At 52.0% G+C, this 22,289-nt stretch overlaps 1 protein-coding gene across 1 annotated transcript; it reads left to right on the top strand.

The window, feature by feature from the left end:
- Nucleotides 1–3,667: 3,667 nt before the first annotated feature.
- On the top strand, nucleotides 3,668–22,020 carry ISX (intestine specific homeobox). Its single transcript, XM_021687706.1, is given in 5 exon segments — nucleotides 3,668–3,878; nucleotides 3,881–4,075; nucleotides 19,012–19,163; nucleotides 20,827–20,940; nucleotides 21,781–22,020. Coding segments are annotated over 5 exon segments (912 nt in total).
- Nucleotides 22,021–22,289: the final 269 nt, after the last annotated feature.

The following is a 22,289-nucleotide window of genomic DNA, read 5'->3' as shown; positions in this document are numbered from 1 at the left end:
GGGCGGGGACACAGTTCTGGCCAAGGGGAAATAAAAGGAATCTGCTCGGAGACTTCTGGGAAAGGCTTTCCTCCCTGAGAAAAAGAGTGGGGGATGGCAAGCCCGCTTGTGTGTGTATGAGGCCAGAAGCCTGGAGCCGCTGGAACCATCTACCAGCCATGTGGGGACAGGCACAGAGACAAAACCAATGCGTTGGGGATGGCAGAGGAGAAAGCTGGCAAGTGCCTGGCCCTTGACATTGTTATCATACCTGAATTAACCAGCCCTGGTTCCTCCCACCTGCACACATCACCAAGCGAACTAACACACCCCTAGTGTTTGCACCTCTCATGTTAGGTATTTGGTTACTTACAGCTGAACGCATCCTGATACACACTCCCTCCCAGACACCAACACCCTCAGCCCATAACTTCTCTCCCCTTTGTCCCTGATGTTTGCCTTAACCCTACAGCTCGGTTCATGAACCATTGCTCACAAAAACACCCCTGGTTCTGTATTGCCTCCGGGGGGGGTGGGGAGGGATGAAATTCACATCTGAAGAAACCAAAGTACCTTTCCTCACCTGGCCGCTCTCTCGGGCTCATCATCCTGTTTTATTTATCACATTATCACACATGGAAATCAGATTGGGCACTTATTTATCATCTCTAGTCTCCAGGTAAGCTCCAGAAGAGGGAGCGTGTCTATTTGGATCGCAACTGTTGTTCCAGTCGCAGTGGGGCACCTCAGAGCGGGTGCTTCAAAAATAGTTGATGGATGCATAAATGAACAGATGGCTCCAACCTACTTTTCCAGCATGTTCTTCCTAAATACCTCTTCAGAAAGTGAAAGCCCTCTCCCATCAATGAAAGGAGGAACAGTGCACCATGCAGCGTGCTTTTATTTGCTTGTGTGTCTTCGAGGAGAATAAACAAGGGAGCCCGCATGCAATGACACCCCTGCCTCTCTCCTTCCTCCGCGTCCAGGGGGCCACCCAAGCTCTGCAGTCCCACCAGAGCCCCTCCTGACCCCCAACCACTTTCCACTTTGTCACACTGGCCCGTCTGCAGCCCCAGTCTCCCCTCCCCAGCCCCGGAAGGTAAGTCCCTCGGGGCAGGGTCTGTGTCTCATTCATCTACACGTCCCTAGTGGTTGGCACACAGTGGATGCTCGAGGCACATTTCTGGAATGAACATAGCGTGAATGCCAGGGCTGTGGCTAGCCGTGGGCGACGGGTCAGGAGGAGAGCAAGTGTCCAGGTCCACATGACAAGGGGTGTTTCCTTAACCTGCTGGGGAGTGAGGCTCACCCCCAAGAGAGGTAAAATATAAGGAACTCAAAGGAGGTGCTGAAAATGACAGGTGTAGTAACTCTGGCAACTTCTCTCTCTGGGATTCGGGCCATCTGTACAATGACAGGGTTGGACCAGATGGTCTCTGGGGATTATGGCAAAGGGAGCAGGGTTTGAGGCAGGACCAACCTGGGTTTCAACACTGCTTCTTTGCTGGTTAGCTGTGTAGCCTTATACCCACCACTCCACCTCTCTGCACACATCTCAGCTGTAAAGCGGCATGGATGACAGCCACCTAATAGGGCTGTGGGGTGGGTTAAATGAGGCAGTGAATGCACAGGCCCTAGCTCCATGGCCTCTCCTCCTGTCCTCACTGCTTCTGCTGCTTCGGCCCCAAAAGTCCCTCTCCTCACTCTTGACCAGCCACCGCAAACACCCTCACCCCTTTCTCTGCCCCCAGTGGAGGGAAACATGTCCTCGCAATTAACGACTCTTTTAGCCAACCAATGGTGGTCTGACCACTTTGGGACTCTGGCCTCCTGACCATAACGGTATACAGCAGGCATTGCACTGTGCATTCACCCAAATGGTTCATTTTCCTCCTGGCACAGGGAGAACTCCATTTCCCAGCCCCCTTGCATGTAGGCAGGTTCATGTGACTCGTTCTGGCCACAGTATATGAGCAGAAGTTACATTAAGTTACACTTCCACTTCTGACTCATTAAAATTCCTTCCTCTTCCGGGGAAAACTTGGAGGGTGGTATCATCCCTGTTTAGAAGAAGCCAGATGTCCAACTACATCAGACTTTGGCATGGGTGCGCAAGGACACTCCCAAGATTGTAGAGTTGGCTCGTTACTGCCTCGTGGAGCCCAGGGCCCCCTAGCTCCATCGGATAGCCTGACACTCCCAAGGGGTACCACTTCTAAAGCAGGATGAGTGATCCTTACCTGCTCCCCATCTCAGGGTGAGTCCCTCACTCTCCGGACTCATCCTGCATAGGGAGCAGGGGTCAGCCTTCCCCGCCCCCCACCCTCTGTGAGAAGGTCTGGCTTCCAGTGTCCCAACGCGCGTTCACCGTCCTGGGGCATCTGTCACTCTCGTGCCAACTGGTCCTTGTGCCCAGCCCGGCATCCTGGAGCTCCCCGGTGGAGTACTTAAATCAGACCGTGCCTTGACATCCACTCTGCCTCCTTGATCTGGGCCTCGGTTTCCCCACATACACCGTAAGAACTCAGAAGCGTCTCCTGCTCTGATATTTGCAAGCCCAGGAAAGCAAGTCTGACAGGGACCGCCCATAGCTGACACCCAACAGACTGCACTCGGGCCCAGCCCCCAGCCTCCATGTGACCCATAAACTCTCCTAACTGAGCAAACACATTCTATTGGGCCTGGGGACACTTCCTGGCCAGCTTGTTCCCAACCTCCCTTGTCCTGCTCCCACCTAGCCAGTTTCCCAACATGGCACTTCCCCAGGGCCCCCCTGCCCACCCTTCAGCTCCACTCTGCCCCCTGCCCCTTCCCCCCAACACCTGCGTCCCGGCCTTAAGGAGGGTGGAAGCTTTCTTCTCTTATCAGCTTTTTACTGCCCCCTCCTCCCTGATTACACAGTAATTGGGAGCAGAATTCCCCATAAGGACAGGTGGATGCCTTGTCAGCTCCCAGCCAACAGTTTACGGGACAGACTGAAAGGGTCCCCTCGGTGCTATCTCGGGGGACAGGTGAGGGGCATGCCAGCCAGGAAGAAGCAGAAAGGACACCAAAAGGAAGGGAGAGTCACCCTGGGCCAGGAGCTTCTGGAGAGGCTTGCGAAGTGAGGTCAGGGAGACTGGAAGGAAGACCAAAGACACCGGCACTCAGTCCAGCCCCGTCACGGACAGCCAGCCTGTGGTGGTCCAGAGACCCCCTACCTAAGCCTGCACCTGCTGGACAGTGGGAGCCCAGGTGCTCCGAAAGCCTATTCTGGAGTCCAGAGGCAGCAGAACTCAAAGTCCAAGAGGGCTTCTGGGAACACCTTTCAAGCTGCGGGTGGCCCGGATCGGAGTTGGCCCCCTGGGGCCCAAAGGTGGCACTCCAGCCTTCCAGAGGCTGGCCAGAGCCGGCAGGCAAGGGCCACAAGGCAGAGAAAAGGCAAAGGTGGACTTTCCTCTTCCTTCCATCTCTTTACCTTAGTCCGCACTGACAGTGACATCAGGGACCCTGACCTAGCCTGAGGATTCTGAAAGCGACCACCCTGGAGAAGAACTTTGGCAGTACAACCGAACCCAGAGTGGCCATGGTGGCCCCCGTGACATCAAGCCTGCAAGAGCTCTGAGCCCACGGGCCTGGGTTACAGCCCATTCCAGCTCTCCCAATGTGAGCTGCCTCCTCCACCCGGGGCCGGGGGTTAGAGTAGCCCATGGAAGTCCGTGTGGAGACGGAATCGTGCTTGGATAATCTGACACGAGGCTCCCCGTGCTCCACCTCCGCTTGCCCTTTTGATTCCAGAAGTTCCAGGGGAGGAAGTACACCACCCTCCACCAGCATCGCCCTGGGCGCACACAAAGTCCCCTTCTGCCTCTCCTCACAGCCGCCCACAGAGTGCCCCAAGGCAAGCCCTGCCCTCTGCAGGGTATGGAGAGGAAAAGCCCAGGGTGCTGGGGGGGCCCCAAGAAGCTGGGGCTGTCCTTCTCCATTGAGGAGATCTTAAAGAGGCCCACCGAGAGGAGCCATGAGGTCAGGCAGGAAGAGGCAGGTGGGCAGGACACCAGGCCAGCAGCAGCTATAAGCTCTGGACCAGAGAGGCCCCCACAGGCCCAGCACCAAGGTAAGTGTCTTCTGGTCATTTCTTTTCCATTCCCAGGTCCCCACGAGCCAGCTGGGCTCAGGCAGAGGAAAAGCTGCTCCATTTCAATAGAACAGAAGGCCCCCAAATTCAAAGAGAGGTCAGGTGTTGGGCCAGTCCCTTTCTGTCTGGCCAGGACTGGGGTTTTTCAGATGCAGACCCCAAGGTTCCCTCAGCGGCAGATGCAGGGACGCAGGCCTGTTCCTGTAAGTCGGCCACAGCTGACAAAGCCGGTGCCCATTTATTTACACGGCATTCCCGCTGCGGTCGGTGCTGTCCTAGAGTCTCCTCTTTCATGTCAGTAGAAAAGCATGATTATCATAACTTGCCAGAGGAGGAAACTCAGCTCTGAAAGAGAAGAGGTGGATGATGTCCCCACGTTACACAGCCTGAGAGCAGGTCTGGGCTCTGACGGCCCCCAAACACCTGCTTAGTCCAACCCGGTCTTCTTCGTAAGCAGAGCCCAGCCTGCATGTCTTCCCGTGGCTGAAGCTTTGCCTGGGATCTGCCCACCCTGATCACCCTCCCAGGCCAGCAGCCCACCCTGGGGCATGTCCCCGAACAACAAGGACAAGGCAGATCTCAGAGCTGTCCTTGAGAACCAGTTTGAGGAAGGGCATCGAGGTGGACACATGCACCTGCTGGGAGGCAGGAATCCTCCGTGTCACTCTCCGGCCTGCCCTGGCCTGCCACCTGACCTCAGGAATGTCCCTTTCTCTCTGGCCTCCGCTTCACCCTCAGGGAATTGGTTGAGTGAGGGAAGATGAAGGCAGCTAGGGAGGTCACAAGGGTCTGCTGGGGCGTTGTTGTCGGTGAGACTGGAGTATCTCACTCGTGGGGTTCCCAGTTGTCTCCTCTTTCAACCCCTTGAATCCAAAGAAAGGCTGGAAAGGCAGCTCAAGGGAGCCCACGATGCCCTCTCCTACCATCACCGAGCCCTGCTGCCTCGCCCAAGTTCAGTCTCCCAAGACAGGCTTGTGCTCCAGTGCAGGCAAGGGGAAAACCCTGGAGGGCTGCCCGTCCCCTGCGGCTGAGTCTATCATAGGAGATGGTCCCCAGCTTCATTTTTGGAAGCTCACTAATATCTTCCAGTGAATTGAATGAGCATTAGAAACAATTCTGGGAGTCTAACTTGAATCTCCCCCGCTGCAGCTACATAAAATCCATGACTGCCCTCTCTGTCCTAATGAGAGAGAAAGAGAGGCGGGGGAGGGAGAGAGAGAGAGAGGGAGAGAGAAGGAAGGAGAGAGGGAAGAGAGGTCCGATCCCCCTACCAGAGCAGCTTCCCTTCCCTTAGCCTGACAATGGCTGATGGCAAAAAGGGAGCCACTCATTCTACACCTCCCCCTGAAGATGCTGGCCTGCTCCATGTCAGCTATCCTGTTGGACCCAGAGCAGACCCCCAAGTAGGGGTTGGCCGAAATAGCACACATCAGGATGCATAGTGCCCTGTGGCTCTCGAGGCACTCCCCTGGCTGTTTCCCACGGAAATGCCACAGTGGTGAACCCCACCTTATAGATGATGGACCCAAGAAGAGCAGTCACCTGCAGAAACCACGTGAGTAGTTAACACTAGAATTGAACCCCAGTGGCCTGCAACTCTCCACTCGAGATCATTCTGGAATGCGGCTTAAATCTATACATCTCCCACCATGCTGTAATCAAGCATTTCCAAAAGGCTAGTGAAGATTCCGCTGGTGGTTTCCAAAATGCGTTTAAGGACTACGCAGACTGAGTTTATTTATGTCAAGAGTTCTGTAATTATTCCTATGCTAACCTTCTATTTCTGACACATGATACCAGTTATCCAATTATGGTCATGATGCGAGGGTTTCTTTTTTAAATGGATTTATTTATTTAGGTAAAACAAAAAGTCTATTTGGGAAAATGCCAAGCAAATAATAATACAAATGGGATGCCAACATGTCAGAAACTACAAAAGTAACTGGCAGATATTGCCCACGAGCTGGAGTCTGTGAGATGCTGGGCGTGGAGGATGGGGAGCTGGACTCCAGAAATCCGGCTTCTGAGCCCCCATCTGGTACTACTAATTCACAGGAGGATCTCGAGCAAGCTGCTCCCCTCTCCGGGCCTCCGTTTCCCCATCTGGAGCATGAAAGAGCAGGACTAGAATATTCTTAAGGTTCCTCCGAGCTCAAATGTGCCATGACCGATTCCATGAAAAACTGATGGCTGGAAAGCCTCGGTGGTGTCACTCATGGTCATTTTCTGGCAGAGGATTCCTCCCTGCAGAGAGGGGTGGAGGCTGTCCGTGCCAGTCAGGAGCAGGGTAGCCCAGAGCGGTGGGCAAGAGGGCAAATGGCCTCAGCAGCATCTGCCTCCCCGCTCCTTCCCAGGGGCGCAACCCCGCCCCGTGCTTGTTGCTATTGCTAATGCCTCTCCACCTCTCTGTCCTGCTTTCCTCTGACACGCGGGGCCCCTCCGAGAATGCAAGGCAACAGGACCAGAAAAGGTGCATCCAGGGCCCCCCGCCCCAGTAATAAAAACAGAGAAATAACATTAACACTTAACGGGCCTCGCAGAGGGGCTCGCAGAAGGTGACTGGCAAGCATGCTCTCTCTGTCCCCATCACCTGGACAGCTGGGAAACCTGCAGCACTGCAGGCTTAGTACCCCAGACTCTGACTCTGGGTCTAGGGTGGGGCCCAGGAATCTGCATCCTTGCAAGCTCTCCCAAAGGACCCTGATGTAGGTGGTCCAAGGACACTCTTGGAGGAGGCTGAGGCCCAGGGAGGCAAACGGCTTGTTCGGAGCTACACGGCTGAAACGTGCACGTGCGGGGCCCGCTCGGTCACCCAGGCCAGGGCCAGTGCCCTGCCTCCCCCGCTTCTCACGGCGGCAACCCTCATGATCTCAGGCTTGGACCTTCTCACGTCTCAAGCCAGTGGAAAAATCCAAGAGGGTCTCCCTACTTGAAAGGATGCTGAGCCCAGCTGTCCGCTCACTCCTGAGAGAGGCAAGCCCCACCCTGAAGCCCAGGACCCTCCAAAGTCACGGGAGGCCCAATCACAAGGAAGCCAGACCTGGGGAAGAGAGAGGTCATCTGTGCCACCTAGGACCCTTTGCAGGGAAATTGTGATGCCTGGGGCAAAGGGGAGGGGAAGGTGAGGAAGAGGCCACCCCAGTGGGTAACCAGGGCAGGGTTTCTGGCCTGTGGGGGGGGGCTCAGCTCTGTTCTCATCCATTGGGTGCTTACTCTGGTGGGGCTGGGGACTAGGGAGGTGAGCAAAGCTGACCCAGTGAACATCCCCCTGGAGCGGGGGTGGGGTCAGCAGTTCGAGAGTCCTGGCAACATCCCCTTGGGGCAGTGCTTCCGTGGTGGAGCTGACCAGGGACAGGGTGGCATCCTTGGATTTTGCGGGAACCCTATTGCCATGGTCAGCAAAGTTTTTCTGCAAAGGGCCACTTGGACTCTGCCTTCACAGCTGAAATGCAACAATGTGTGACTGAGTGGGTGTGTTTGTGTTCTAATACAACTTTATTTATAAAGCCAGCAGAGGGTCGATTGGCCTCGGGCTGCAATTTACCAACCCTAAACCCCTTAGTGTGATATTCAAAGTCCTTCACAGACCTGCCCTGCTGCCTCGGGCTCACCCTCCAGGCACACAGAGTAGCCTGACTTCTGATCTTTCCCTCCCTTTAAATGCCTCCATACCTTTGCCCTTCAAAAGCCACTGCTCCTCCTTCTCCCTTTCTTCTAGCTCCTTCCCGTCTTCTTTCTGCTCCCCTCCCACCCCACCCCCTTCCTTTCCTGGTCCAGTTGTAGCAAATCACCACCATACGCGGAGTGGCTTAAAACAACAGAAATTGATTCTTACAGGTCTGGAGGGCAGAAGTCTGAATGAGGCCCTGGTTTTCCTCTTTCTCCTCTCTCTTCCCCATCCTCCCTCCCCGACCACCCCATCTGGAACCCAAGGCAGCGGCACTGCTCTGCTCCTGGTCCCGGGAATTGGGAATCCAGGCTCAGGCTGCCGCCAGACCCATGGGTGTCTCATTGCCTTGTGATGAGCAGCTCTGACTCTCAGACAGGTAGATCCTGGGGCTCCCATCAAAGCAGGCAGGAGTGGGGCAGAAGGAGGAGAGCTAAGAGCCTGGAGTCCCCCAGGATAAGTGTGGGTTTGGTCTCTCTCTGCCCCGCCCCCTCTCTCAGTCCCTGCCACCAGAACCTCAGCCTAAGGAGATCATGGAGACACTCCTAGAGGGCACCTGGGGGCTGATTCTAGAATTGAGAACCTGGCCGAATCTTAAGCCTGTGGGAGTACAAGGAAGAACAAGTCTTGGTCCCAGCTTGCAAAAAAGCAGTGTCTTCCTGGGGGCTCCCCCAAAAAGCAGACCGGAAGGAAAGGATTGGAGTACAAGGGGTTTATGTGGGACATGCAAGGACACAGCATGGAGGTAGTGAAATCACACAAAGAAGGCATGTGTGATTAAGCCAGTGACCACTGTGGGAAACTGAAGCTTAAATCCTTTGGGAAATGGAGCAACTATACTCCTCAGAATCATCTGGGCTTTTGAGCGCAGAAATACACATCCTGGCGGTAGGAAGTTGATCCGGAGCAGAGAGGTCCTGAGGGTTACAAGCAGGGCACTGACAACATTATTCTAATGATAGGGCCGCGGAACATCAGAGCCAGGAGAAATCAGAGCAGACAGGACACACAAAGCATCGGCTGTCATTTAAATTTGATTTATCCCTTGTATTCCTCATCCAGGCAAGTGACAAAGAGCGACTAAAATCTACTGACTGGCAGGCATATCTACTGCTGCACAAGGAATTATCCCCAAACTCAGTGGCTTAAAATAACAATACACATTAATTGTCTCACTCAGAGTCTGTGGATTGGGAATTTGGGAGTGACTTCACTGAGGAGCTCTGGCTCAGGGTCCCTCATGGGACTGAAGTAAAGACGTCATGTAGGGCTGCAGCCACCTGAAGGCTGGGCCAGAATAAAGGATCTGCTTCCAAGGTGGACACTCTGTGGCTGGTGAGTTGGTGGCAGCTCATTTGGCTGAGGAGGAGACCTCAGTTTCTCCCTACGCAGGGCTCTCCACGTGCCACTAGAGTGTCCCCCCAGAATGGCAGTAGCTTCTCTCAGGGCGAGCTATCCAAGGGAGAGCGAGCCGAGTGGAAGCTGCGTCGTAAAAGGGCGTCCTTTTACGTCCTTTTACGACCCAGCCTAAGAAAGTTGCTAGCAGCCTTCCCCTTGCGTTCCATTTGCTCTGTGAGTCACTTGAGTTGCGCCCCATTACGGATGAAAAGAACTCCTAGGGAAAAGCACCCAAGAATTTGCAAACCTGTCTTAAAGCCACCCCAGGTGCTTAGTTGGGAGTGGGACGATGTAGGGAACAAAACACAAGCCTGGCCTCTGCTGTCCCATAGCTTCTAGTCTAGCAGGGGCGATGAGGAGCCATCCAGTAATCATAAGCGAAAGCAGAGGGACAGCTGTGCTAAGTGCCAGGGAGGAGATGACATGGTTCTGAGGGCCTGTGCCAAGGGATGTTTGGTCTGCCGGCAAAGGCTTCCGGAGGAGGTCATGGTAGAGCTGCAGTCTGAAGGCTGAGTGGGGGGAAATGTGGATCCGGAGGGAGGGAGAGGGAGCCCCCAGGGCAAGCACTTGGTGGTGGACGAGACGTTCAAGGGAGCAAGATGAGGCCTGAGAGCTAGAAAGGGGTCCAGCCATGCAGGGCCATCGAGGAAATGGTGGGGATTCCTATTTCTGCTCCGACTGAGCCACGGGAAGGGCAGGATCGTAAGCAGGCTTCAGCCATGATGGGAGCCAGAACCAACACCATCAGGTCTGTCCAGCTGCTTCTCTGTGCATCAGCTCACCTTTTCTCCTTCCAAATGACACCCAATCGCTCCAAGAGTGGCATCAGGCTCCGTAACTTCCCTCAAGCTCTCTAAAGTCCCAAGTCCAAAAGTCCCAGAGGAGGGACCCATTGGCCAAGCCTGAGTGAGATGTCCACCTCCAGACCAGTCAGCCGAGGCCAGAGCAGGTGGCTGAGAGAAAGGGGTGTGTTTGGGCAGTCTTCTTCTTGCTAATCCTCTTCTCTGACACTGTTCCATGCTGGGATGATGGTTTCTCATTTCAGGGCCCTTATAACTCTTCATAGGTCATCTTCAGTCTCCAGATCTGGAACTCTCTAAGTGATTTTTTTGTTTGTCTGTTGCTGTTGTTTGATCAATGGTGTGTTCCCAAAGAGGTTTGCTTCCCCAGATGCTCCTCGGAAGGTAGTAGTTGGTAACCCATTTTCGGCCAGAAACAGCTCTCCCTGCTGTTTACAGGGCCCCAGAGCTTTGCATACCTCTAATCTGAGCACCCTGCACCCCTACACTTGGGTTGGCCACGAAGAGAACAGTTAACTTTCTCCTCCATGCTTGGCAGGAGGCAACTAAATTTGGATCCCCCCCATTGCCTAGGGACTCGTTCTGTGACACTTCCTGTTTCCCAGCATGAAATATGCTCCGGCTCCACAGCCTGTGAGGTCTGAATGTTCCCCTGCGTTGCTACAAGCACAGACTGGAGAGGAATGGGGGCAGGAGGGGAGAACACATGCACGCCCTCTGAAAGCCCGTGAAATCGGCCCCTTGCCACCCTGTCCTGGTCCTCTGTGCCCACCCCCTTCCCCACGTGTGAGTCTCACCAGACCTACACATGCTGTCATGAGAATCACATTGTCATGACACAGATACAGCGTATGAACCTGACCAAGTGCTCCGAGAACACGGAGGGAATAGTGAAGCCTTCCAGGAAGGCTTCCAGGAAGGCTTCAGAGAGGAAGTGACCTCTGAGATGGAGTCCGGCAGAGAAAGGGAGAGGACACGCAGGGCAGAGGGAAGCACGTGCAGGGGCCCTGAGGGAGACAAAGGAGTATTCCTTTTTTTTTTTTTTTTTAAAGATTTTATTTATTTATTTGACAGAGAGAGACACAGCGAGAGAGGGGAACACAAGCAGGGGGAGAGGGAGAGGGAGAAGCAGGCTTCCCAACGAGCGGGGAGCCCGATGCGGGGCTGGATCCCAGGACCCTGGGATCACAACCTGAGCAGAAGGCAGGCACTTAACGACTGAGCCACCCAGGCGCCCCAAAGGAGTATTCCTTTTGAGAAACAAAGAAATCCAGCGTGGCTGGCATCTAAAAATCCCAGAGCAATGGCAGAGGAGAAGAGGGAGATAAGGAGACTGAAGGTCAAGTGTGCCAAGCCGGGAACTTTGGACTTTATTTACGCGCATCAGCATCTTTAAAACCTATGTTTGGGGGACAGGCGGGCTTCCAGAGATGTAAGGCCAGAGCTGCCGTGGACGAAGGGATGCTGAGCAAGCTGCACTCTGGGGCCCCCCACATGCATCAACAAAGGAGCTCTGCCACTATCTGTTTTGTGGGGCTCCCCACACAATTCCCTTTAAATAAAGGGTACACCTGCTGTTAAAAAAAGAAAAAAGATATACAAACCAAAAGTGCGGGGGCGTGAGCGTATGTGTGTGTATGTGCACACTGGCTGAGATCCATACATAAAAACATACAAGTGAAGCCATGCCTGTGGAAAATAACGATCGTGACTCTGCCGAGAGAGTGCTCACTGGTCCTCCCTGGGGGTCAAAATCCTCTGCCAGGGGCTTCTCAGTGGTCTTCTGGACAATTGTTGCCCTCAGTGGTTTCTTTCTTTTCATCTCTTCCCACCCTGGCTGTATTCTCTTTGCTGTTGTTTATTCACACAAATAATCCTTTTATATTATAGAAAAATAGGAAACACAGATAAACTAAAAGAAGGTAAAAAAATGTAGCTGTAACTCTACCATCTCATCATCTAGTATTAACCACCATTAACATTTTAATAGAAAAATATGTAAACACAAAGAGAAAAACTAAGAGAGAATTTTGTTTTCACAAATGCAGAGGCTGAGGGTGCAAGCCAAAAATGCTCTTTACTTAAATTTATTAAAAAAAAAAAAAATGTGTTGTGTTTCTACAGAGATTCACAACAGACCTTGGAGAGAAGGAAGCATTTGATTGATCTGAGTTTTGACAGATGAGTAGGAGTTCACCAGACAAAGAAAGAAGATAGGTATTCCAGGCAGAGGGAACAGCAAGACCAAGCACCTAGAGAATAAAAGGGCATGACCAATTTGTGGAATCTAGAAATGATCAGGTGGGACTAAAAGAACAACAGAAATGGGGGAGAAGGCAGATGATTCTGGAAAGGGAGGACTTGAAGAGCCTTGAATGCCATGCCAAGGAGTTTGCCTTGTACTCTGTGGGCACCAGGGAACTGTAAGAAGTCCACCATGACCAGGCTAGCGAGAAAAGCCCACGCCCATGTCTGCCCTGGCAGGCTCCTGTCCTGTACCCCACACATCATGTCCAAGCAGTGTCCCCAGACTGCAGGAAGGCTCCAAAGGGTGCCATGGATCCCCTCCATGCTTAATCCACTGCCTTAGAAAGACAAGAACAAGTCCCATTTCCAGAGACTTACTCTAGGAGCAAAGGCCCCTGGGGCCTTTAGCTGAGCAGCCAGGGCCAATTAGCAGACCACCGAGAAGGAGCAATCAGGGGAGGGAGCCGAGCGCAGAGAAACATCAGTTTATAATTAGGTGGCCTAATCACCTGTGTAAATTGTGTATTTCTTATGATCGATGTGCTAAACGGCTCAGGTTTAATTAAGTTCCACTAACTCGTCTTTGAAGATCCACTGAAGTGTGAGTCACAGCTCACACAATTGATAACAGGGAGAGGAGCAACTTGAAAGGGGTGGCAGTCCTTGCCACTTTCCTCCCCCCTTCTCCCCACCCACCTCCTGCCCTTCCCTGGTACCCTTGGCCCACTGCAGTGGGTGGGCTGCACTGTGGCCACACGCTCCTTGGCTTCTCTGCCAAGAACCTGGTTAGGAGGTGCTGGGCCTGGACAGGGGCTCAAGGATTTTCTCACTCCCAATCCAGTGCTCCTTCCAGAGCTGGGAAAAGGGGACCCAGCACCCCCATCATCCTCCCCTCTGGGGCATCCAGGACATCCCAGCCCTTCCTGGTGATCAGGAACCTTATCCAGTGCATGGGCACTCCCACATTGAGCTCCTATTTCCAGCTTCTTGTTGAATGAGTTTCCTTCTGGTTCACTGCTCTGAGTCAGTACTCAGAGCTCTTAAGCGCGTCCCCTCTTCTGGACATCCTCCTTCTCCCCAGGCACCAACGGAGAGGTGGGCCTGGGCCAGTTCACCCTTCTTCTTATTTACCCTAAACTTCCCATTTCCCCAGTGCCATCAGAATCGGCTCAATAGTTAATGGATTCACTCTTTCCCAGAAATAGGTGGAAGTTATAGGAAATTGCAACAACACGGGGGGAAGCTTAAAGTTAGACCCAGAGTATGACTTTTTCATGAACCCAGTGGGAAAAACCTCTAAAGTAGCACTATCCACTAGAACTTTCTCTGAGGATGGAAATGTTCTGTACCTACGCTGGCCAGTATGGTAGCCACTAGCCACATGTGGGTATTGTGCTATGGCTAGTATGACTAAGAAACTGAACTTTCATTTTATTTTATTTAAATAGCTACATGGAGATGGTAGCTACAGTATTGAACACTGCAGATCTAAGGAGCTAAACTTTTAACAACATCTTGCTTCTGATCCAAACCTCGTTTCCCTGAAGCCAGGTCCAAGTCTATCTGACTCTCCCCAAACTGCTTTTCTGGTCTAGTCTCATGAGTCAAGTTTCAGGGAGCCTCACTCAGTGGGAGTGATCTCAGCTCTGGGACCCCTCCATCCCTACCACTCCGTTTTATAGTCCTCCAGTTTGAGGCCATTCAGTCTAGAATAACATCCCAAAAAGGGCTGGGGGACAATCACTATTGACTATCTGCACCCCCAAAAACCCATGGTCAGTCTTGGGGGAGAAGCTTTGGCACTCTGAGTCCTGCAGGCTGGTGGATTTGGGCTCAGCCTCCATCTCTCCACCAGTGTGGATTTGGGACATGTCTGTTTATTCCCTGGAGAAGTCACTACAACCATTGGACACACACACATGCACACACACACACACATTCATCACCATCATCATCACCATCACCACCATCATCATCATCACTATCATCATCATTATCACCATCACCACCATCATCATCATTACTATCATCATCATCATCACCATCACCATCACCACCATCATCATCACTGTCATCATCATCATCATCACCATCACCACCATCATCATCATCACCATCACCACCATCATATCATCATCGTCACCATTATCATCATCTCTCAAAGACGAACATCTATCCTGAGAATGTGTAGTTCAGAACTAATATGAAAACATATTTTTCTAACTGACCAGTAATTTGCAGGCAGCCCACTCTCCACAAAGTCAGAGATTATGCAGAAAAGAAGTAGATCCTTTCATTCTTCACCTGACCTCCAAATTATGCCCTCCAGTCCTGCCAGAAATAGGAAAAGCCACATATATCTTAACAGTTGCTCCTTTAGTTACACAAATGGAAGCATTGAAAAAATTATTCTATTAAGGAGTCTATTCTTAGTCATGAACCTTGTTTGCCTAAGTTTCCTTCTGGAGAGAATGGAGGAGGGGGCTTCTTTTTGTCATCACTTACAGTCTGTTCCTAATCCTCTGTTCTCTGTGATGCTTGCTTTCCCAAGTTCTGGTCTGCACCCTACATTCTCTGTCCAGGATCCCCCATTCCATAGCTCTGTACTCCCAGAAGAATCCTAACTCCATACTGTCTGGGCAATTTGCCCAGCCAACCTGAAATCTTCCATCCTGTGAAATTTTTTTGCAATGTCCTATAGAGCTGCACAGTATTACTATCACCTAAAATGCTGGCCTTTGGGAGTGAATGAATGAATGCAATACTGTCAGCACGGCTCGTTCATTTTTGTACTCCTGCAGACAGGCCCCCGGTGCCTACGAGATGCTGGGCACAGAGGACATATTCAGTAAGACTCGGCAATGGGTTGACATTGCCATCTCTCTCTGCATCAATTCTGATTGACTTCAGTTCTACCCCTAAACACACTGCTAGCCCTACACACAGAATAAATACCTCTTCTTAAAATTTTTAAAGAGAAGGTAGACTAGGGGAGGGAAAAGGGATAGGAAAAGAGAGAGATCAGGTCCGATCAGGTGGTTCACAGTCCAAGAGCTTGCTCTAGCGGATGATAATGTTTGAGACCTCACAGTCTGTGACCCCCAAGAATCTCCCAAAAGTCAGTGAAATGAGTCAAAGTCTTTTGAGGGAAAAGAAAGATTAACAACAAGCTTGAGGGGTAGTAGGGAGGGGCGAGACCAAAGGCAGACTATGAAATGCCATTTCTGTCACTGAGGCAACTGGGCCTGGTTAATCCCAGAGATGAGGAGTAGCTTCAGCAGAAATCTCTCCTCTCTGGCCCTCACCCGCCACCAAGCAAACTGGTTCCCCAGGCAGGCCCAAGGCAAGGTGTTTTAAGCCATTCAGCCTCCACCTGAAGAGAAAGAGAATTATAGGATGTCAGGGTGTATTTGGCTTGCTCTCCTCCCCCATTCCACAGATGGGGAGACTGAGGCCCAGAAGGTAAATGAAATTGTGGCCCAAGTTGTAAAGTTCAGGAAAAGCTCAGGTCTCCTGATGTCCAGTTCAGTGGGTTTCCTTCTAGCGAATGATAACAGGATGGATAACAAGCATGCACACAATGCACACACACACTGCACACATGCACACATGCCACACACATGCACACACTCAAGACACACATGCATGCACACACAACACACACATGCACACACATGTACGTATACACACGCCACGCACACGCACGCATGCACACACACACACTCTTTGGTTGTTAAACCATCACAACTGAAATCTACTCTTCACCCAGTGTCAACTCCAATTCATAGCCTGCAGTGGTTTTACCTCTTATTTGGAAGGAATAAGAAAGTGAGCTAGGTGGGAGAAAGGAGACCTCAGCAGGATTTCAGATCCCCACCCTCTTTTCTTGTCATCCCATCTGACCCGTAACATCTGACATTGGTCCTCAAAAGTGAAAGGGATTTGGGGAGGGGGTTTGTACCTTTCCTACAATTCCTAAAATTACATCACATGGACTTTGTCCAAGTAAAACTAGAATTGCAGCCCTGTCCTCAGAAGTGCATGGTCAGGAAAACAAACCCGCCACCATCTGATTCCATCCTTCCTCCACCGTCTGTGACCTTTGTCCCTATCAGGAGGTACAGGGGAGGCTGCAAATGGAAGATCTTCTTTACTCTTCTTGCTTCCCTGGCCCTTCTCCAGAGCAGCTGTCCCAAAGCCTTCTTCATCCTTCCTGCCCTAACCCCTCCACCTCTCTCACTCTCTGCTGGAGACCTGACTTCTGGCTTACCTGCCCTGAAACTCACACGATACCCTCACCTGTGTAGTGACTGTCTATGACCAGTCTGTCCTATAACTGCCCCATCCAGAGCCCTCTCTCCGCCTTGGTCTTCAGACGCGGTCCAGGCTACTCTCTGAAACATCTCCCCAGCTTCCCCCACCCCTTCTAGCACCTTCTCAAGACTTGAATTCTCCTCCTACTTATTGTTGCCACTTCTCCCCAACCATTCATGCCTCCATCCACTTTAATTTAACGTATATTTGTCAGAATCTTTACGAAGTATCAGATGCCACATTGGGTGTGTTTGGGGTAATGCAAACATAGGTCCTCTTTCTTTGGCTTCTGCCATCATAATTCTACCCAAGTAGTCTTTCTGTGGTCCTCAATGTCCTCCTAAATGCCAAATTCAGGACCACATGCCTCAAATTCATCTCAGAACAAGACAAGCTAAATATACATACGTGCACGCATGCAGGCCAAAGTCAAGGTACAGCACCACTCCCAGCACATAATAGGTGTTCAATAAACACACTGATATTTTCTGACTTTTCTTCCTCTTCACCCTCCCTTGTTTTTAATTCTATTCTCACTCCTTTCTAAAGTTCTCTTCCCCAAGTGTTTGCTTGGGTACTGCTAGTGTCTGAGCTTCCTCTGGCTCAGGTCAGGTTCCCCAGAGAACAGAGTGACATAGAGATTTGCTGGAGAACATTTACTGGGGGCTTTTCATGATGTTATCATGTCCTTTCTGTTTTAATCCCAGGACCATACACTCTCTCTCCAGTTAGCAACTGCCATTCTTCCTCCACATGCCCGGCACACCTTTGTGGACTTGTCTGCAGCCGCTGCCTCTCCTTTGGCGCCCTTTCACTGCCCACCGAGCCCTCATTGCCTGTTCCATGGAACCGCTATGACCATTCTCTGTCCCTGTTAGAACTAATCTATCCCCAGCATGGACACAGCTGAACCTCTTTCTTGAGACAGTTTCTTCACCGGCTGTCCTCCTTTTCTTCCTATCTTGGGGACCTGCCCAGCATGGTGTCCCTCGCTGGTTTCTCTTGTTCCCTCATGGACTGCTGATCCTCTACTCAGTGGAGGGGCCCAGGCTTACCCCTAGACCTCCCACTCTTCTCCACATCCATTTCATGCCTGAGTGATCTCAGCTATGCCCAGACTACCCAAGCCATACCCTTCCCAAATTTGAACCACAGTCCTGAGACCCACTTTAAGCTCCAAACATATATTCAGCCACCTATTCGAGAGTTGTTTTGAACACCCAATAGGCGTCTCAAAGTTCACATGTCCCAGTAGAATAGCTGATTCCCCATCATACACACACATGCGCAGACCTGGCTTCACAGGCACAAGTGGGACCAGTGTAGTTGCCCACAGTATTGCATACAGACGGAAGCCTGGCACTTGGGGTTAATGCTTATGGTCATCTTAAAATTCTTAATAATTTCACGTGTGAATCTGTGCTTTGTAAGTGAAGTTCAGTGGGACCAGGAAGCAAGCACTAAAGCCCTGAAGCCTTGACTCAATGCTCAATGCCCCTCTTACCACCTCCTTGCTTCCCTGGGATGGGCTCTAGGCCACTTGTTTCCCCATCCTTACCCAGTAACCGCTGCCTCCTCCATCCTGTGTGATTCTAGGGAGGGGAGGGGTGTCAGGATATGGATGGGAGGAAGGTCAAGGTATATGTGACCCTGGTGCCAAGTCAACAGGTGGGCCCTGGGTCCCTGTAAGGATCCACACTTACCCTATTCGCATCCCTGTGTATTCAAGGGAGCATGAACTTACAAATTTAAAAACCTAAGCAAACAACAACAACAAAAAAAACCACACTGACAGGTCAAGAGAGAGAATGCAGAAGAAAATAAATAGCTTTTTTCCTGCTTTTTTGGACAAGAGCACCACATTTTCATTTTACATTAGGCCCCAGAGCTGATGAGGCCAGCCCTGAGTGGACACGAGGTTGGACAGTTAGATTGGAAACAGGTTGTAAGGCACTGACTACTGTGGAGTTCAGTCTTTACTTTGTAGACTAAGGCTGGCAAGATTTTCCTGTAAAGGGCCAGATGGTAATTATTTTAGGCTTTGCAGGCCATATGGTATCTGTTGCAACTACTCAAAGCTGCTTGCAAAAGCAGCCATAGACAATACATAAACCAATGGGAGGGCTGTGTTCCAATAAAACTTTATTTACAAAAACAAACAGTGGGCCAGATTTGACCCTCAGGCTATAGTTTGCCATGCCCTGTTGTAGACAAGGGCGAGTCATTGAAGGCATCTGAGCAGCAAAAAGGACAGTCACAAGGGTTTCTAGAAAGTTACCTTGACCCCCACTGTTCAGGATGGATCAGAGGGGCCAACCTAGGGGCAGGGTTTCTACTGCAAAATATTGCAAAACTCCAAGCTGAGGAGCCAGTAGCAAGACTCTGTAGTGGGCAGCAGGGGTTGAAAGAGTGAAACCAAGTAACACAAAAGCCTCACCAGGGTGCCAACAGCAAGATCACTAACCCAACTTGAACCCTCTTCCATCCAGAGGAAAGAAAGAGCAAGCGGAGGGTCCGAACCACCTTCACTAGCGAGCAGCTGCATGAGCTAGAGAAGATCTTCCACTTCACCCACTACCCAGACGTCCACATCCGCAACAAGCTGGCAGCCAGGATCAACCTCCCAGAAGCTCGGGTGCAGGTACAGCTGTCCCCACCCTCAGCCTCCGACCTCAAGGCTTTGGGGGACATGGATGAGACCCTGTGGATCATGAACCCTCCAGGGCTGCCCCATCTGAAATTTCCCATCCTTTATCCCTTGAATACAGTCACATTCACCCAATATTATTTCCAGGAAATGAGGTCACCATGGCTACAAGATGGTTTCTCTCTTTAGGAGGTGGAAATGGAGCAAGGCGGCATCAGTGATGGCCATTGATATCTGCTTCCTGCCTTCCCTCTCCACCTGGCTGTAGTTCCAGAAAATGGCCCATGCAGCCCCATTCACAAAATAGATCTTGACAATCTAGACCAGTGGTCATCAAAGACCAGTGGCCTTTTTCTGTAAAAGGCCAGATGGTAATTATGCTGGGCTTTGTGAGGCCATACAGTCACTGTCTAAAACGTTATTGATGAGCTCTACAATTTGAATTTGGTATAATTTACATGTGCCACAAATAGTCTTCTCCTTTCTATCTTTCTTCCCAACCGTTTAAAAATGCAAAAGCCATGCTTAGCTCATGGGCCATACAAAAACTGGGAGGAAGGCCAGATTTACCCTGCAGGCCTTAGTTTGCCAAGCCCTGATCCAGACTCCATGGGTGTCACTTTGAAGACAACACAGAGATGGGGAAAGGGCCATCCAGGGTCGGAGATCTACCTAATCCAGAATCTGTCATTTCTTCCCCTTGGGGTGTCTGTGGCTTCTTCTGTGGTTAGAGATACAGTAGCCCTTGTCAATCACCAAGGGCATGTCCTGCCTCTTTGCACACCCCCAGTTTTGCAAGTACCACTCTAGCAAATCCAAATCCAATCGTGGCACTGTTGGCTGGCTCTAAAACACTTCTCTACATCACTCTTTTTCTTTTTCCATCCAATATGATGGACTCATTCCAAATTCAAAAATCTGAGCCAGGGCCCAGGTCAACATTTTACTCTTAATTTTATCCCAACCTACTTTTCTTCTGGCTAAGGACCACCGCTGTTTTAGCCTTCTCCCTTTCCCTTCCCATTTAGAATCAGTCAGGAGCTACGTGGACAGCACCTGCGTCCGCTGTAAAGCTGCCTCGGCAGAATGGCCAAGAACAAACACCCACGTGTCAGGGACAGCCAGGGCACTCGTGAAGACAGGGAGCTGCCAATATTCAACCTATAGACGCCCAGGGGCCCACAGGGGGTTGCGAGCCGGTGGCCCGCCAGCAGGAAACAGCCCACAGATGAGTTTTATTTGATCTGCACAGCGTTTTCAATATCAAAGCGTTCACATAAAAATCGAGATTTCCGCCTTAGATATTGGATGGGCCTGTAATGCCAGGCTCGCATATCTATAGGATGCTTGCTGGCTGAAGCTGAGACGCTGTGCCCTCAGGCTCTGTTCCCCATGGACCCCACTGCTCCTACTTATACGGCATCCAGCTGCTGCACTCGGGCATGAGCCCCTGGCGCCCCAGGCACCGAAGGTTCTGATCCCCGGTCCCCTCTCAGAGGGCAGACCTCCAGAGCCAAGGAAATCCAGATGCCATGGAGCTTTCTAAACTGTAAAGTGCCAGTCCCTGGGAAAGCATCAGGATCACGCTTTTTGGGGAACGTACTGGATAGAGAGAAGCCCTGCAGCTGATCTCCATCCTCTCTCTCGCCCACCCCAGATCTGGTTCCAGAACCAGCGCGCCAAGTGGCGGAAGCAGAAGACCGGCAGCCCAGGGGCTCCGCAGCAGCTGAGTGAGGCCCGCTTGGCCCTGGCCACGAACCCGGACGTGGCCGTGAGTGGCTGAGGCACCAAGGGAGAGTTGGGGGGGGGCCTCTCAGCAAACATCCCACCCAGAACCAGAAGCAAGGAACCCTGGGGGCTCTGCATACAGTAAAGAGTACAAGGGAGACTCTTCCAGAAAGAGCATGGCCAAGAGTACGCTGGATGTCTGTGGGACCTGGGACAAGCCGCTGCCCCTCCCCACATCCTCATTCCCTGAGTGACAATCACTCTGCCTCTCCTTCCTCCAGAGACGGGCTTGTATTATTGGGCAGAACTTCACAGTCTAAGGACCAGGCAGGCAGGGAGAAAGGGCAGGTGCCCGGAGGTTGAGCAGGTAGGCTCTGGAGTCAGACTCCCCAGGTTGGAATCTCAGCTCTGCACTTAGCAGCAGTGTGGCCCGGAAGAGTCACTTGGCCCCTCCGAGGAGAGTAGTAGTTCGATGAGGGTGAAATCGCTGAGACATGAAAAGGTTTGGCGTGAGCATGGGCCATCCGTGGGGTCCGTGCATATCGGATGGTGCGCCAGCCAGCTGTACACAGCGCAGACAGCCCTGCGGTCAGAGGTTCCCGCATGCCCGCAGTGACATTTGAGGTAGGATGTCTTTATTTATCCACGTTTTGCTAATGCAGAAACTGGGCACTGAGAAGCAAAGTGACTTTTTCATATCAAGCAAGTCCTATAAATGCCAGGATTAGGACCAGGTTTACCCCAGGGCACACGTTTCTCCCCAGTGTGGTCCCCTACCCACCCTGAGCTGTCCAAGTCCTGGGGGAAAGGTTGGGAAGCCGCGGGACAGCCCCGGGTGAAGCCTAGGACTCACTTCTCTCTCTTGATTTTCCCCCTGTGACAGGGCTCCAGGCTGCAACCCTTTGCTCCGCCCCGGCTGGCTCTCCCCACCGGGTGCTATCCACCAGCTCCCAGCCAGCCGGCCTCTGCCTGGTGCCCTGGCCGGGTCACCCTCCTGCCATGCCACCTGTGGGAGACACAGCCTCTCGTAGGCCCTCTCATCCAGCCAACCTGCATCCCTGCTCTGTGCTTCCTCCCACCTGCAAACCCCAAATGGGGCAGCCCCTGTGCCACCTCAACATAGGGATCGACTCACCTCTCGGCAATGGCGCCGCTTCCCTCTCCAGGTGAAGACAAGTGGCAGGAGGGTGCCCAGGCTTCTGGAGGAATCCATCTCACCATCCAAAGATGACCCTGAGCACGCCCGGAAGGAAGTTTGCATTGGACTCAGCAGCAAAGTGAGGAATACAGGAGGTCTCTTCGCTCCTCCCAAGGTTGCCCTCCTGGCTCAGAAGACAGAGGCTGTGTGAGATCCCCAGATGAGCTCTGGACCAAAGACGGCATCATCTGGCA

Source organism: Neomonachus schauinslandi, chromosome 5 (assembly GCF_002201575.2).
Source record: "Neomonachus schauinslandi chromosome 5, ASM220157v2, whole genome shotgun sequence".
NCBI lineage: Eukaryota > Metazoa > Chordata > Mammalia > Carnivora > Phocidae > Neomonachus > Neomonachus schauinslandi.
This window is presented reverse-complemented; position numbering and strand designations above follow the sequence as displayed.